At 35.6% G+C, this 18523-nt stretch overlaps 1 protein-coding gene across 2 annotated transcripts in view; it reads right to left on the reverse strand.

Annotated features, from left to right (window-relative positions):
• Positions 1 to 18523, reverse strand: part of LOC150105927 (SCY1-like protein 2) — a 304184-nt gene that overhangs the window by 107496 nt on the left and 178165 nt on the right. For both annotated transcript variants that reach the window (XM_090393688.1, XM_090393689.1), the window contains one exon: positions 9831 to 9953. In XM_090393688.1, the coding sequence (XP_090249814.1) occupies positions 9831 to 9953 (123 nt within the window). The remainder of the gene's footprint in view (positions 1 to 9830; positions 9954 to 18523) is intronic.

The raw sequence follows: 18523 nt of genomic DNA on the forward strand, positions 1-18523 counted from the left end.
ACGGGGGATTGGTCGCTTACCGTCGGAGATAGCCAACATCAGACATGACGTAGTCGACATCCTCGCTCATTCTTTGTCTCCAAAAAGTAATTTATCGTATGCCCAATGCACGGCTCTTCTGAAACTACGGAAAGAAAAAAGTATCATCATCACCAGAGCGGATAAGGATAATGCCACAGTTGTTCTTAATACCAGTGGATACAATCGTAAAATGAATATTATCCTCTGTGATCATGCTACCTACATCCTGCTAGAACATGACCCCACAAAAACACAAGTTAAGAAATTAAAAATCTTACTTAAAAAAGTATCTTCCTGGCCCCCTGACATCATGAAAAAAACTTAAACCTTCCCCCCCCCCCCCCGAATATACGGTTTACCAAAAATCCACAAACCCAATTCTCCACTCAGGCCTATAGTAGATGCCACCAATGCACCTTGCTACAGACTGTCTAAACAGCTGGCCAACTCTCTGACCCCCTCACCAGAAGGTCCACTTCCTATATAAAAAAAACTCAACCCACTTTAAAGCCCTCACAGAAAATTTAACCTTGAATAATGCAGACATATTAGTAAGCTTTGATATCTCCTGTTTGTTTACCAATATTCCCTTAACTGACACATTATCTCTCTTAGAAAAAGTTTTTCCTTCTGACATCTTAGATCTCTTTTCCTTTGCCATTAACTCTGGTATTTCTCTTGGAAGAACAAAATCTACAAGCAGATAGAGGGAACCACCATGGGTTCCACCCTCTCACCCCTCTTGCCAATTTCTATATGGAAGATTTCAAAAAATGAGCCATAGACTCAGCCCCACTCAAACCTTCTATCTGGCTAAGATATGTAGATGATGTGTTCTCTATTTGGCCTCATGGCCCAGACATGTTAGATTCCTTCCATAGTCATCTCTATAGCCTACATCCAAGAATCCAGTTTACATCTGTAAACACAACATCCAGTTTACATCTGTAAACACAAGTCTTACATCTGTAAACACAACTATGGTCATTCAGGCTTGGCTGACCATGTCTTGGACACCACCCACAGGGTATCATGGAAGAAAACCACCATGCTCCACCACAGCAAATTCAAGAAAGAGAGACTTTTCTTAGAAGCAGCAGCAGCTCTCAGAAACCAACCAAATCTTAATAAATACGGTTGCATTAAGCTTCCGAAGATTTGGGAAACACTCATCACCAGAGGTCCCACCTTACATTCCAAGCCATCTACTACTGCTCTTAGAGGGCGCTCCACCTAGATAGGACTTTAGTGTCACCCACGTGGTTGGGCTTAGTATTGTATGATATTTGGGTGCATGTTACATTAGTTGTTTTTGTAATCCCCGTAGATGTCCTAGTGACTAGAACGAAATATAGGACGTATTAAATTCTATTTTAATCCTTTCTGAGTGTTGTAAAAAATCCATTAACCTCCCAACCGGCCGGTGTGGATGAAATATTCAACACTCCCTACTTTTTTCATGGATCAAAACTTTGTCGGCATTCTACCTTTTATCATGCCATTAGCTATCTCCGCCGTTAATCTCGTTACGGCTATTCTATAGCCATTAGTGGATTAACTGTTGCTGAGTGACCTTTGTGTCCCCTGTCTTTACGTCTATTGTGTTGCTTAGAATTTCATTTACTGTCCTAAGTTATTTGACCTTTCTTGCCTCTAAAATGATTTATTGTTTCTCTTCCCAAAAACTGAAACGAATTTCACATATGCGAAAAAAATCAATCCTGAAATGACCACTGATCAGCTTTTGCAATGAATCTATTTAGTGATAGTAAATTTGGTGCATTTTATTCTACAAATCAGTGCACCGGAAGAGGTGCACTGATTGTTCTTTCACTTTACGTATAATAATTGAATAATTTTTTTCGAATTTTCGAATTTTCAAATGTTTGCTTTGAAAATATTATGTCAAATATTTCTATTTTTAAATAATATTTATTGAAATAAATATGTCCTTTTTCTTTCGTTTCTAGCGAAATAGCATTATATGGATCATCACATTTCAGATTTAGAAACGATTTTTTGTTATTCATAAAGACAAAATTAAAAAAAAAAAAATGTTAAAATGCTAAATTGCATTACTTGGTTTCCGATCGTTTCTTTTTGGTATCAAAAATTTATATCCAATGATATTTTAGCAGTGATTCTTCGCCTTCGTCATTTATTTATTTATTTGTATTATGCATATTACGATAATATCTAGTGCATAACCTCGTAGATATGTTGAAAATATAATGTGAAAAATATCATATACAGAATGATTCAAAATTTTTGCTCATTTTGAAGATTTTCTAATGCTTCCCCCCCTCCTTATTCTCTCCTGGAACTGAATTGCATAACTACTCTAAATTTGTATACAGGTTTGAAAGCTTTTCTAGACAGCATTCAAAATCAATTTCTTCATTTTACCATTTTGACAAAAGATATACGGCAATCAGATTGTATCCTGAAGCTTTTAATTCTGTTCTATTTATTTGCAATCTAAAACCAGCTGTTCTATTGTCTGCTGAAATTATGTGAAATTTTAGAAATAATATGCTATATTTTCACCATGCAAAATTGTTTATATGCATACCACACAAAAGAAAGTTCAGTAGTATTATTGGTGTTTGTTTTCCTTTTAAAAAAAATCTAAATATTACTTCTTCTGCTGCTGGAAGCTATTTCTGAAATAATCTACGTCTTATAAATACTTGGTAATTCTACAAATCAGTGCACCGGAAGAGTTGCACTGATTGTTCTTTCACTTTACGTATAATAATTAAATAATTTGTTTTCGAATTTCAGAATTTTCAAATGTTTGCTTTGAAAATATTATGTCAAATATTTATATTTTTAAACAATATTTATTGAAATAAATATGTGCTTTTGCTTTCGTTTCTAGCCAAATAGCATTATATGGATCATCACATTTCAGTTTTAGAAACGATTTTTTGTTATTCATAAAGACAAAATTAAAAAAAAAAATGTTAAAATGCTACATTGAATTACTCGGTTTCCAATTGTGTGTCTTTTTGGTATCAAAAATTTATATCCAATTATATTTTAGCAGTGAGTCTTCGCCTTCGTCATTTATTTATTTATTTATTTGTATTATGCATATTACGATAATATCTAGTGCACATCCTCATAGATATGTTGAAAATATAATGTGAAAAATATCATATACGGAATGATTCAAAATTCTTTTTCATTTTGAAGATTTTCTAATGTCCCCCCCCCTCCTTATCTTCTCCTAGAACTCACAGGTTTGAAAGCTTTTCTAGATAGCATTCAAAATCAAATACTTCATTTTACCATTTTGACAAAAGATATACGGCAATCAGATTGTATTGTGAAGCTTCTAATTCTATTCTATTTATTTGCAATCTAAAACTAGTGTTCTACTGTCCGCTGAAATTATGTGAAATTTTAGAAATAATTAATATGCTATATTTTCACCATGCAAAATTGTTTATATGCATACCACACAAACGAAAGTTCAGTAGTATTATTTGTGTCTGTTTTTCTTTAAAAACATCTAAATATTACTTCTGCTGCTGGAAGCTATTTCTGAAATAATCTACGTCTTCTAAATACTTGGTAATATCCTCTTAGCTGGAGGAAAAGTTGAAGGCTTATTACTCTCAGTGCTATTGAGAAGAAAGGGGAGAACACTAAAGTGCCTCAGGCTATAGTGCAGAATAATTCAAGAATGTTTTGTTTCCTTTTCGATTGTTGATTACCTATTTCCTAACAGAAATATTGATATTTCTTTTACATGCTTATACATTATTTATGCCAAAATAATTGCTTAATTTATAATGATCAGTTTCACTTTTATTATTGGAAAATTATAAATTATTTCATACAATTATCTTGAAAAAGAGGATTTGAATTATTTTCGAAGAAAAGGTGCATATGCGTTTCATAATCTTCTTTTTTTTGGGGGGGGGGGGTATAGACCTAATCAATCTGCGGATATTTCAGATAATTTATTTCATAAATCGTTCGCAAGACAGCTGTTACAAATGTAAATCACTTGGGGAACGTACCCATTCATTTTAGTGTAAAATAGTAGCAAATGTTCAGTTACTTTAGATATCTAATCTAGAAGAAAATGTTATGTCTGCTGAGATTAGAATCTTACATGAATAATTTTTCTGACATGATTTCTCTATTCATTATAATGTAGCCAATTTCCAGATTTTTTTCCCTCCTGCAGACTTCATGTTATATGCAGTGATTTCTTCTTTGTACTACAAGAAAAAACATCAGATAACAGGAGAAAAATATGTAGTATTTTCTTTTCCACTGACTGAATTTACAATGTTCTTTCTTTGTGATTTGAAGAGAAAGTGCAAATGACTTTTTTCTTATTATTTTTGCCATTATAACATCTCATATAATTATAAGAGTGACATTTTACCGTTTTTCTCCCACACGAGAAACAGAAATAAGGTAGTAATAATATTGTTGATTCTGCCAAACTTCAATTGTAGCAGAAATTTTTATTACAAAACTTTGTAATATATATATATATCTCCTAAACAAGAAATTTGGAACCCATATCACATCAATGTTGAGTGTTGGCAAGGTGAAAATGTTCCCGTTATTATTTATATATTTCATTTATTAACTAGGGGGCTATGCCCAACCCCCCCGTGTTCCGGTATGGTAGACCAGTTCTCCTCAATTGTGATAACTCGAAAGGGGGTTCCGCCCCTGAATTCTGATGACTTGAATTTTGAAGACTCGACACTCAGGGTAGCCCCTGAGTTTCAAAACGTTTCGATAAACATCACATAAAAAGGCTTATCATTTTATATATATATATAGGGTAGATTTTATTTCATTATTTTTTATTGTTTTGATGAAATACTTTACCTGGAATACTCTTTCCAGTTTCTCTGTGTCATAAAAAGAACTTAAAAATTAGCCTTCAAGATGAAAAAGAAACAGTGCATTCGGGTATCCCTCTATCAATATTTGTAGTCCTGAAAAGGACTGTTTTGATGGCCCTGAAAAGAAACATTTTTTATTTCATACTGTTCAGAATTTAAAATTCTTAAACAGCATGGAACACCTTGAAGCAAGGATAAACACACAAAGCAGTTTTACACTCAGGGCACCAGATTTTTGTTTCTTTTCTGATATTTTTTTTTATTACATACATAATATTTGCGTGCAGGTTTTTTTTTTTTTATTAGCGGTTGGGGTAGATTTTCGGGATAATGGTTGGAGTTAGCAGCATTCAACCTCAGATGTCTGGCAAGATTTCCTGTTTTTCTGCTTGTTGAAGAAGGTGCATGTGCATGCAGCAATGCTTTTGCAATTTCTATTCTGTATTCTAGATATGTTATGGTAGACAAACATTTTTTCTTGTACAGGAGGAAACTGTTCCAAATAACAAAATCCAAACACTTCAAAATTCAAATAACATGTCCAAACACTTTTTTGTAATATTTTTTATGCTGTTTCCTCATTACAGAGTAGAATGATAGCTGCTGATCGCACCTGTCGACTCAATCCATAGTGTCGTTGTATGCACACACACAGCAATGGGTTTTTCTTTCTTCAAACCATGCTTCTCCACGGATTCCGTTGATGGATTGTGCAGGGAAGATAGCAGAAAAACATCTTTTTTGGCTTTCCAACGTAGTGCAAAGACTTTCCCTCGCTGATAAGTTCGGATTTCCCCCTTCGATAGCTTTCCTGAAGCCAGATCTGGAGGCATATCTCGCCTTTTTGCATTTACAGTACCATAACTATCTGTGCGATGCTGTAAAAGCAAATCAGTGAGTTCAGGACACATATATAGTAATTATCCATTATAATGCAGTAACCTTTCCCCAGTAAAGGGTCTAGTAACTGCATTACTGCACGCATCGACAAGGGGAGATCCGAATATTTATCGTGCTCGATTACAGTTTGCTATCCCGTATAAGGTTTGAAATCCCAAAGATATCCACTTTCCGATTCGCAAAGCATAAAAAATTTTACTCCATACTTCGCTTTCTTTTTGGGAATATACTGCTTACATTTCAGTATATGTATGCCACCTCTGAATGGCATAAGGCTTTCATCGATACTCAAGTCTCTCTCAGGAATGTAGAGTGGTCTACATTTTTGATGGATTTTCATCAGAAAATCATAAATTTTGTTCAGGACTGGGCAAGGATGTGTTGCCTGATCGTGTTCCTCATTATTCTGAAAATGCAAATACTTCATGATGAGACTGAATTGTTTTTCAGTCATAACATCGCGAAACATTGGCGTGTTCAGAATCCAGTCTGTAGACCAATACATTTCGAGAGTGGGCTTTCGATATGTATTTCGAAACTTCGGGTTTTCCACTTTCTTTATTCTGATATTGCATTTGAAGGATGACGGTGATTTTAAATATTAATTTCATCTATATCCGAATATCACATAATTTCCTGATTTACAATAATCAGGAAATATGTATATTGTCTGATTTATAATTTGCTAATTTATAATAATCACCACATAGTTTCAGTATCGAAAAATTAAAGTTATGTGGAACAATTACTAGAGAAAAATAACGAATTAAATAAAAACTGTACCTATGTTTCATAACAGTTTTCGGGTGTGTGATAGTAATGCAACGGGGGGGGGGGGGGGGGGTAAATTATCAGAGGCGAAATAAAGTTCAATTCTATTGTAAAAATATGGAAATGAAATTTCACATTTGATATACATATTTTGAATGATAAAAATAAGCAAATGTATCGCTTACTTTAAAAATTGGAGAATAAAATATCTGAATTATGCGGAAAATATAAATTTAAATCATAACTGTTAATTTCATTTTGTAATGACCAATTATACAAGGAAACCAAGAAAGTGAAAGTACAGATTACTATACAACATGAAGAAAAAATTTAGTAATATGATTAAAGAATTTCATGTTATTCTCTAAAGGAAATCTGTTAAGTATTATTCGATTTCGAAGGTTTTGTACAAAAATAAAAATAATATAAACTGGAACGTTGGCAGCCGGTTTTCTTTTCTTTTTTTAAAATAATATTTCAAATAATTATCGTGAATTAATTTCTTCGAGAACAAAGAAAAATATTTTGTCTACTAAGCGATTAGAAAAAAATTAGCGCAAAAAAATAAAAAATTAAATTGGTTCTCCAAGGTAAGGCAATATTTAAGTGAAGAAATTATGCAAGACCTTTATTTTGTCCAGAAATTAAAATTGTATTGTACAATAAAAAGAGAAAACAAAAATATAAATAATTTCTCTATTTTTAGTCTATCATATATAACTAAAATCCAGTTCACCAGCATGGAACAAGAAAGTCCGTTTCTTGTTATAGGCAACTGAGAGGCAGCTACGAACGGGAGATAATCCGATTAACCGTTCTCTTCAGCGTGAGGGTTTATCACACCTTCTAATGGACATGACAGTCAAATTGCACTTCTTATCCAGGTTCTTTAAACAGGTGGGCTGAATCATATCCAGATTTAGTTGGACGTCTATAGACGTCCTAGCCGGTAGGGAGGTTAAGCCTCCAACATGATATCTGTGATAATATGCATGGGTTATTTCAGTTTTATATCTATAAACTTGGTGTGAGTACTTTTACTCCAGACCAAGGCACAGTACTCTTCTGTTGAGAAGACCAAAGCCAGGGCAGACACCCTAAGTGTAGGTGTATCCACACTTAGGGTGACTCTGCATTCCCAGCCAGTTGAGAGATAATATTGTTTTTATACTCCAGCCAGTTTAGAGATAACACTGTTTCTAGCCTCAATCTTATTTCCCAATCATTTTGTTGTATATGCTTTTTGTAGGTAGAGAGTTCTGTCTAGGTGACCCTAGATATTTTGAGTAATCTTCATAGTTTATGACTTTATTACAGAAATTAAGAATATAAACATTGAAGAGAGATGGGAATAAAACAAATCCCTGGGGGAGGACAATTTGGTGGAATGTTGTCCTGCTTTTTCCTGCACCAAGATGCACGTGGAATTTCTGATTTGGAAGCATTGAGTTTAGATGATTAATTTTTTTTTTTGCATTGGAGGATATTTGCTAATTTAAATAAAAGTCCTTTTTTCCCATAAGGTATTATAGACAGATGTAAGATCTATGAAGACAACTTCTGTTTTCTGGTCTTCCTGGAATGCTTTTTCGATAATATGTGCTGTAATTGAGAGGAACTGGTCACAACAATCTCATCCAGGTCTGAAACCTTCCTGTTCACGGGTTAAAATACTTTCCAAGATTAGGATAATTCTTCTGAGTATTATTCTTTCAAAAAATCAGAAGTTCTTTAGATCATCAGGCTGTTTCTCAGGTTTTAAAATGGTCAGGATTTTTTTTATTCTTTCCACCCACTGTTTGGGAAGTGCTGCAAGCCAGCCCCATGCATGTTCTCCCAGGTTTTTTTTTAGGAACTCTGGAAGGATATCATCAGCACTAAGGACACAGCTATTTTTAGGTAATCTTAATGCTTCTTCCATTTCTTCTGTTGTTCTGATCAGCTAGGTGAGATGATTCTTGAATTGAGGCTAATATACTCCTTTCTAAGAAGGTTCCAGCTTTTTCTACTGGATGTTGTAAAATTCAAATTCTCCATAGTTTTGTTCCATCCTTGATTTCTTCTTGCATCAAGTGTTCCTAACAACTGTTGTGCTATTTGAGGATCTAGGCTTTCTTCATATTGTTTAAGGAGGTGGTAACATTCCATAGGATGTATTCTTTACGGTACCCGCAAGAGATACTCTTTTTAGCAGTTGAAATTAGTAGTTTGGTAAAAGTCCTGTAGTTTTCAGGTATATGATATATATTAATGATTTCTTTCTCTATTATATGTCTATATTTTTCCCAGTCTGCTTTGTTCAAATTCCATCTAGGTAGAGGAGTGCTTTTGAAAGTAGAGAGGATGACACCTGTTTCAAGTATAATGGGGCATTGCTGGCTTTTCAAAAATTGCTTCAAAACTGTTATAGTAGCAGGGATTGAAAAATCTTGACTGCCCCTTGTTACTAAACACAAATCAGGAGTGTAACTCCTATTCCATCTGGCTGAGTTGAAGGTATCTAAGCTGTTTTGCATCAAACACCAAATTTAGTCTGGCTCTCTCTGCCTATGTAGCTAGCTTCTCTCCCTCATCATCATTTTGAGGATATCCCCCAAGTAGTATGGCGCAAGATGAAGTCACCAACTACGATGCTAGGGTGAGATGGGATCAAGGAACAAAGTGTTGGCCAGGTTTTAGAATGGGGGCTTGTACACATTATAGATTGTTATGTTTTCTAATTTTATGCCAATGTTTAGTTCATTACTTGGGAGAACTGTGATAGAGTTTTTTAGGCAATAGCACACAAATATAACTATTCCATGCTTAGGATGATTCAGCGATGTTATTAGGCCATATCTAGGAACCCTGAGTCTATCAGTTGCTGTTTCAGAGATATGCATTTCCTGCAATACCAGAATGTCTATGGAATTATCAGCAACCATTTGCCCCAGTATCTCGACCATAGCTCTCGACATTTCCTCAGGATGCCTCTAAGACAACCAATCTATTGTCCAATTCCATCCATTCTAATTTAATCACCACCTTGTCATGCTGTTATCTATCAAAGACCTTTCGCAAGAAACACATAGAAATAATCAACAATGAAAACAAAATTAAAACAAATACCACATAATATCAATCTCAGCTATCTTACAACAAAATCACTTTAAAACCACATGATATAGACATACAATAAAGATAAAATTTAAACTTATTTTTCAGCATGCCTTAGGGCCATTACTTTTTTTTTACACTCTTTATTTCAAATTCACTTACTTGAATTTGCTGAGCATCAGCTTCTAATGCATGATATATCATGGGTAATACATGATTCCGAATAGATTCTGGAGGACATTTTGTTAATAGTAGTTCCATTTTCTGCATAAATATTAACATAATCTAGAAAGAAAAGAAAGAATACAGTAAATAAATGGAAATATCTGTAACAAAAACAATTTTATTAAGATTTTTTTAAGGTGATCTTCAAGTTGTTCAACTTGAAGCATACCAGCAAATTATAAACTGCTATAAGGTAAGGGAGAAAGGAACTTAGTAATATTACATTTGAATCATTTTTCAATAATTACTTAAACAGGGAAAATGTGTCCAAGGGCACATAAAGGGAATGAAAGAAGAAAAATCTGTTTTAAATTTACAGTAGAAATGCAAATAGCTGATGTCTAATTGTGCACGTGATTTAAGAAACTTAGAAAAAATAAGGCAATGCAAATGATAAAATGTCAAATATTCACATAAACAATGAATAGAACAAAACAGAAATGGACCCAAGAAATAGTTTAAAAAACAGTTCCCATAGTCTAAGATTCAGAGTGAATCTAAGGGAAACTGAAGTATTTTTACCAATGGACTTATTTTCTGGAATAAATACTCTTGAGGTATTGGATGACTAATTTTTGCTCCCATTCCATAACAAGCTTTCGGTATGTTTTCTCACCAAGCTTATTCTGAGATCTTGGTTTTTCTCTCCTCCTTTCTCAATGAAAACTGTGTCCACGTGGTTAGCCTAGTGGCTTTGCATTCGCAACCATATGCCTGGAGAAGGAGTGTCCTAGGTTCGATTCCCATCAACGACGTGAGGAGCATATGGCTGAGGAAGATCTTAAGGATCTTCCTCAGCCATATCCAAGTTAGCCGGTCTTGGGTGTGGACAGCAGGATTTTTTCCACCAGTTTATCTGGTGTTTTTCATCCTGCAAGCAGGGCAAACTGGTCTGAGAACACACACATAGATTACAGTCAGGGATACTGACCCAGCCATAGGTCTGATTCGTCAGTCTATGCCGGTTCCGGAGCCCGGATAAAAATTTGGGGGGACTAGATGGTACCGTGAACTCCCGTAAAAAGGGGGAATGCTGTATCATCACACGGAATTTATTTATTTAATGACAACTGTGCACTTTGACATGTCATCTCTTGGAGGGCCTTCTTTCATTGCAGTATCCATATCTATAGTTAAGTAGCTGTTGACATTTATGTAGATAGTGTTTTAAACTGAGAATATATAGGAGATAAACTGCAGTTCTCTGGCAGCTTTTAATTTCATATTTAGTAATGTAAAATGTCATTATGAACTCAGTGAAGTTATCACTGTTTAGATTCAGTATGAACTTACATGAAGATCATATTCATGTTGCAAGGTGCATGTGTACATATAAATAAGCTATTTTGTTTTAGTAAATATTTCATGATATCACTGATTGTTATTGGTAGAATTTTCCTTGCTTTATGACTGTATTATTGTGTTTGATTTGCAAGATTTGTTATGCATCAATTGTACTGCGTGCCAATACAAAAAAGAATAATAGTGGAAAAGACATTGTAGTTCAAAGAGTTAGAACTACAGTGAGTTTAATATGATGCATTTTGTGCAATGCACTCATTACCTAGTGAATGGCTTAAGGTATTAAATCAAGGAGACACAGAGTATGTTGGAAATGTTTCATGAGCAAATGCCAGAACTTCGAGGTGTATATGAAAGTGGGAAAATAAAGAGACAAATGATAATCATGAAAGGTGTGAAATAGAGACTGTTGCAGCGAACGACAAAATATGAACGAGAGTATGAAAAAAAGTAGTTGAAGGTTACAGTAACGTGGAAGATGAATTTCATCACCCAGTGTGAGAACACTGCCCTGGTTACTGGAGACCTGAAGTGACTTGAAAAAGTTCCATGTTTAGTCTCTAGAGCAGGGTTTCTGGACAATGTAAAATAAATTAAAAATTACAAAAATATATAATTGATAAAAATTAAAAAATTTTTTTAGCCCAACCACAGTACAAATGTACTATAGATTTACTGATAACCTTTCATGGGTGGAATCACAAGAAAGAAAAAAAAAATGGAAGTGAAAGACAGTGAGAAAGAGAGTGAATCACAGGTAGAGAGCATAAATAGTAGCAGAAATGATTTTCAAGACATGAAAGTGGAACTGGTGAAGATGAAGCATGTGAGGATGAAGGAGACATAGATATGCATGGAACAATGAGGACCAATGAAACAAAAAGATGGCCATGTGAAAGAGGTAATGAATGATTCAAGAGTGACCTGCATGGAGATTCAATATTCAATTTTTAGATGTAGTGAATGAGAAGTAAACAAGATTTGTTTTCCTGAAGGTAGAATGAGCAGAGTGATAGAGACGCAGCAGGCAAAAGTGTAGTAGTGGTAGTAAGAATGAATGACTGGGTTGGTAACAAGGATATCAGAAGATTGTAGCAGAAATGATTTTCAAGACATGAAAGTGGAACTGGTGAAGATGAAGCATGTGAGGATGAAGGAGACATAGATATGCATGGAACAATGAGGACCAATGAAACAAAAAGATGGCCATGTGAAAGAGGTAATGAATGATTCAAGAGTGACCTGCATGGAGATTCAATATTCAATTTTTAGATGTAGTGAATGAGAAGTAAACAAGATTTGTTTTCCTGAAGGTAGAATGAGCAGAGTGATAGAGACGCAGCAGGCAAAAGTGTAGTAGTGGTAGTAAGAATGAATGACTGGGTTGGTAACAAGGATATCAGAAGATTGTTGAGGAGAATAAAAGATAACAATGTAGCAGGAAAGGTAGTGAGTGTGATGCACAGGTATGATAGTGCTGTGACAGTGAGCATAGATCATGAATGGTATATTAACAGAGTTGTGTAAGGAAAAGGGATATATTCTATGAACATGCAGGATGAATTTCAGGAAAAATGGAACTGTATAAGAAACAGACTGCATTTAAAATGGTTGTAAGTAACTAAGTAAATGGTTGTAAAGTTGAAAGACTGTCACTGGGGGAAAAGTAATGACTGCAACAAGTAGAAGATCTAAGGAAGAAGTGATGTGTAAGAGCAGGAAAGAAAGTGAGGTAGAAGCCTCACATCTGAAAGAAGTGGTGTCAGTGGGACTTGTTATAGAACCAGAAATGGGTTATTATGTTGTTTATTTTTTAACGGTATATATAATTAATTTATTAACTTATTGCTGATATTTCGCTGGTGTTATAACCAGCATCTTCAGAGCACAAAAAGACAGTTTGTCACAATACACGAGACTATAACAACATGGTGTAATCAACGGACTAGTTAAACAAAATTGTAGCAGCAACACAAAGACTAGAGTCTCCTAATTTTGGTGCCCTCTATCTGAAAAAAAAACTGCAGCTATCACATAAGTTCTAAACAGAGAAAAAAACCGGTACTAGTTTTTTCTTAAGATGACTGTCTCCCAGATTTTAGGCAAATTTATACATCCATATTTATTGAGATTTAGAATGTGTTTCAGAGCTTCTGTTGCCTCTAAGATCAATCTCTCCAACTTGTAAGAGCTTCTGTGCAGTACTTTTGTGTTCTTCCAGTTGATCCTGTGTGCAGGGGTATCCAACTTGGTGCAGCAACTGAACAGGTTAGCCTTCTTAAAGAGGTGTCGAGACACCAATTTAATACCGAACTGTGTTAAAATAAAAAACAAGTTCCACTCGGCCAAAGCCCAACGCATTTATAAACGAGCGAGTGTAGCGCTATTACGTGAACAGATTAACGCCACTTGTCTGGAATTAGCAAAATCAAATTCAATCATGAACGCACTACGTGAATCACTATATAATATTCTGAATACGGAACTATGGGAGATCCTAGATAACATCACCGACGCAAAGGCTAAAAAAGGATTCAACAGTCAAAAACCGGCACCAAAATAAGTTTGAAAATCTCCAACAATGCAGCATTATACAACAACCGCAATTACAACAAGACCTCGTCGTCGTGAATTTATCTTCGCTCACCTTAAGCAAAGAAGCCACTAGTGCTTTAAGTTGAGGGCACAATTTTGCCGTTACTCCCAAACAAGTTTCAAAAGCCGAAATAATGGCATCCATCGCACAGGGAATATACGACCTGCCTCCAACAATAGCCAACAACATACATTTAGATGTGGCCAACATCCTAATCAAGTCTAAGCCTCCCAAAAATAATATCCTGCATAAGGAAATCATTGCTGTAAAAGAGCTACAGAATAATAGCCAGATTATCATAACAAAAGCAAACAAAGGGAATACAACTGTGGTGATGGAGACACAACAGAATATGAAAACAAAATGCACACACTGTTACAAGATCAGTCAACATACAAAATTATAGATCGCAATCCCACCAACACACAAAAGAATAAGGCACGTAAATTTACTGTGGCCCAAAGACACAGTAAACAAACTCAAGCCCTTCCATGTTAAAACACCTAGGATTTATGGAGCACCAAAAATTCACAAACAAGGTACACCCTTACGCCCAATTGTGTACAGTATAAATAGTCCCACATACAAACTGGATAGAGATTTAGCTAAGCTACTAGCCACTCTCACAAACAATTCTGCCTCCTTTGTCAAAAATTCAGCCCACCTAAAAAGCATCTTACAATACCATACCCTAAAAAGCTCAGACTTAATGGTAAGCTTTGATATCACCTCACCATTCACAAATGTACCACTAATAGAAACCCTCAATCTACTGAAGTCACACTTCCCCTCCTGATATATTTGAACTATTCAAATTCACAATGGATGCAGGATATTTCACATGGAAAGGGAAAATATACAAACAAATAGATGGGACAGCCATGGGTCCCCCCCCCCCAGCCAACTTTTACATAGAACACCTGGAAAAACTAGCAATCAATACAGCCACTCTCAAACCAACACTTTGGCTACGCTATGGTGACGATGTGCTTGCTATTTGGCCACATGGCCCAGAGACATTGGAAACATTCTTAGCGCATTTAAATAGCCAACATCCAAAAATCCACTTTACAATGGAACTGGAAGCTAATAACTGTCTGCCCTTCCTGGATACACTTATCACACGTCTTCCAGATGGTTCCTTATCATTTTCAGTTTTTAGAAAACCCACACATACAGGGAGATATTTACACAAACAATCACACCATCACCCTTCTCAACAATATGGCATTTTAAACATGCTAACCCACAGAGCGAGAGCAATCTGTTCCAATGACAATACTCTTGCTGCTGAACTGACTCACGCCACACCTTCTTGGCCAATGGCTATAATCCCCATAAGATAAACAAAATACTAAACGCTCCTAAGAAACCCCTCCCACTATCCACCACAGAGAACTACAACAAAACAGTCACCATCCCATACATTAAAGGCACATCCGAAAAGATTTCAAGAATTCTTAATAAACAAACTACGCACCACATTCAGACCATGTGGCAAATTAGCAACCCTTATCCGCTCACCCAAGGACAGCATTCCCCCCTTTATCACATCCAGGAGTCTGCGAAGTATGCTGCTCATGTAATCAAGCCTACTACGGTCAAACAGGAAGAACTATGAACATCCGCATCAGCGAACAGAAAAGATACATCTGCATTATTACTATGGCAAGTCGGGCCTAGCAGACCATGCTCTGGATACCCCTGCACACAGGATCAACTGGAAGAACACAAAAGTACTACACAGAAGCTCTTACAAGTTGGAGAGATTGTTCTTAGAGGCAACAGAAGCCCTGAAACACACTCCAATCTCAACAAATATGGCTGTATAAATTTGCCTAAAATCTGGGAGGCAGTCATCTTAAGAAAAAACTAGTACCGGTTTTTTTCTCTGTTTAGGACTCTAGTCTTATGTGATAGCTGCAGCTTCCCCCCCCCCCCCAGATAGAGAGTGCCAAAATCAGGACTCTAGTCTGTGTTGCTGCTACAATTTTGTTTTAGTCCGTTGATTACACCATGTTGTTATAGTCTCGCGTATTGTGACAAACTGTGTTTTTGTGCTCTAAAGATGCTGATTATAACACCAGTGAAATATCAGCAATAATTAATAAATTAATTATTTACTTATTTTTCTGTGTTCTAATATATACCATTAAAAAATAAACATATATGACAAACACATAAGTCTGTTCACACCTTTAGGGCTATTATATATGTTTATAAATGCCAGTAATATTTGAAATAATGGGAGCAAAATTGTTGCATTGACTAAGTTCATTTGCCCAAAAATTAAGTGACACACGGTAAGATAAGGATGATATCCTTACAGGAATGGATATGAAGGCAATGAGCTTTTTTTTGTGAAGACACACAAGGCAGAAAGGGAGGAGGAGCAGTGCTGTTAATGATAAAGGGGCTATATGCCCATCCAAGTTGGAGATGAAAGAGACAAATAGTGGCTGTGGTTTTGAGGCAGCATTGTGTGAGGTAGGGATGAAATATTTGGTATGGTTATGAAAGAGACCTGATAATGTGGAGGACTGTAAAAAGGAAATATAGGTGAATAAGAAAAGGGTGATCAAATTGTGAACAATTTTAATTATGGTAATATAGAGTGAAATGAAGAAATGACATATGGAGCAAAGAGAATAAATTTCTGGAGTTTTTGAGACACATCTACCCTAGAACCTTAGGAAGTACATAAGAACACATGAGGATCAAGGGTCTTTGATTTGATCATTTCATCAGAGGATATTATAATAAATAGTGTGACAAATCCTCCTCCATTTGGTGAGGTTGACCATGAAGTGATCACTTGGATAGTGGCCAATTATATGAGAACTTCATGAGAAAGGGATATATCTGGAACTATAAGGCTGATGATTATGACAAACCCAGGAGACAGCTTGCAGCAATATCATGGAATGAACAAGTGGATGGAAAGGAAATCAATGCTGCTTAGACCACACTCAAGTACTATCTGAAAGAGGCAATATATGAATGTATTCCAGGGATTAGGAGGTTAAATATAAGGTAGATGTGAAATTGATGAATGAAGAGGTGAGACAAGCAATCCAAAAGAAGGCATTAGAGAGACACAGCACACGATGAGTGGTAATAATTATTTCCATGCAGAATACAAAGAGCAGACAAGGAAGGCAACTCATTTGGTAAAGGTAGAACAAATGTGGTTAGCTAATGAGGCCAAGCAATTGCAGAGAATTCTTTCAATAAGCATTCAGTAGATAAACAAATGATTATGGAAGAAGATAAAACAGGTTGTGAAATGATAAAATAATAACCAATGCAGAGGATATTATATATATATTAAATGGATAATTCATAAAAGTATTTCATATTCATGAATGTGACATCATGCTGAACTTGTGTGCAGCAGGGAAAGGGAGGAATAGAATACAAGAACTGAGTAAACTTAATGTTAATAACACTGTAGGGACTTGTGATATATCACTATGTGTTTTGAGGGAGTATTCCAGGAAGTTAACAGCTTCAATGTACTTTTCTTAACATTAGAGTCTTACAATGGGCTAAGTTCCAAAGCAGGGGAAAGATGGCAAAATTGTTTCACTTCATAAAGGGGATGATAAAACTGAGGCTTTGAATTAAAAGCCAATCTCTGTATCTAGAGTTTTGGTGAAAATTTTGGAGACGTTAGTGAGCACCGAGATCCAGAACAATAGCAACCTCTTTGATGGACAGCATGAGTTTATTAAAGGAAGATTGTGTTTTACCAGCCTACTTGTGACTCCATAATGAGTTTACAAAGTTTACAAAGCCATTGAAAAGGGAAATGCATATACAGAGGTATATAGTTAGATTTTGCAAAGGCCTTTGATAGATTGTGACATAACAAGGTAATAATTAAACTGCAATGTATAGGCGTTGTATAGAATATTAGTTTGCTAAACTTGAGAGTGGGTGTCCGAAAAGTATCAATAAGTTGTGGGTGTGTGTGGAGGGGGGAATTGTTTGCAGATTATGCAAAGTTGGGAAGCACTATTATTATTATTATTTGACACCTCCAGGGAGTCCAAAAACTCATCGAGGGAGGGCACATACTCCACAACTCCGTTTCCACCACTCACTCCACCAACCACAACTAACTGCAACAACACCAACAGCATCTACCACCATCCACCACCAATAGTATTTCCACAATCACAAACATCCATGCCCAAGGTGGGATTCGAACCCGCAGCCTACTGGATGGAGAGTGGATATGCTAACCACTCAACCAGCCAGGGCAGCTATGTGGAGTAGAAAAGATAATGTGGCTTTGTAAGATTATAAAATTTTCCATCTTCATTAAAAACTGTGCCTAAATAGCTGATATATTTTAACTGTTCTATAGATCTCCATTGAGAATACAGCTGAAGTTTTCTATGCTCTTGCGTATTTTCACAGTTTTGGTCATTTTATAGCAGATATTCAAGCCAAATTTGTTACATGCTGAATTGGATTTTAACAGTATTGATGCAAACACAGATTGATAAGAAAATAACTATTTATTAACTTAAAAGCTAATATTTCACTGGTATTATATCCAGCATCTTCAGAGCACAAACAAAGTTTGTGTGCTCTCTGAAGTTACTAGTACTATCAACATAAGAAGCATGAATAGCAAATGGAGCTAGCTGAGGAATTAGATAAGTACCAGATCGACATAATAGGGGTGACTGAAACAAAAAAGACAAAAACTGGTGAGATCTTT

The sequence above is a fragment of the Typopeltis vanoorti genome, chromosome 6, assembly GCF_054136105.1.
Source record: "Typopeltis vanoorti isolate ZY-2024b chromosome 6, IOZ_Tvanoo_1.0, whole genome shotgun sequence".
Lineage (NCBI taxonomy): Eukaryota > Metazoa > Arthropoda > Arachnida > Uropygi > Thelyphonidae > Typopeltis > Typopeltis vanoorti.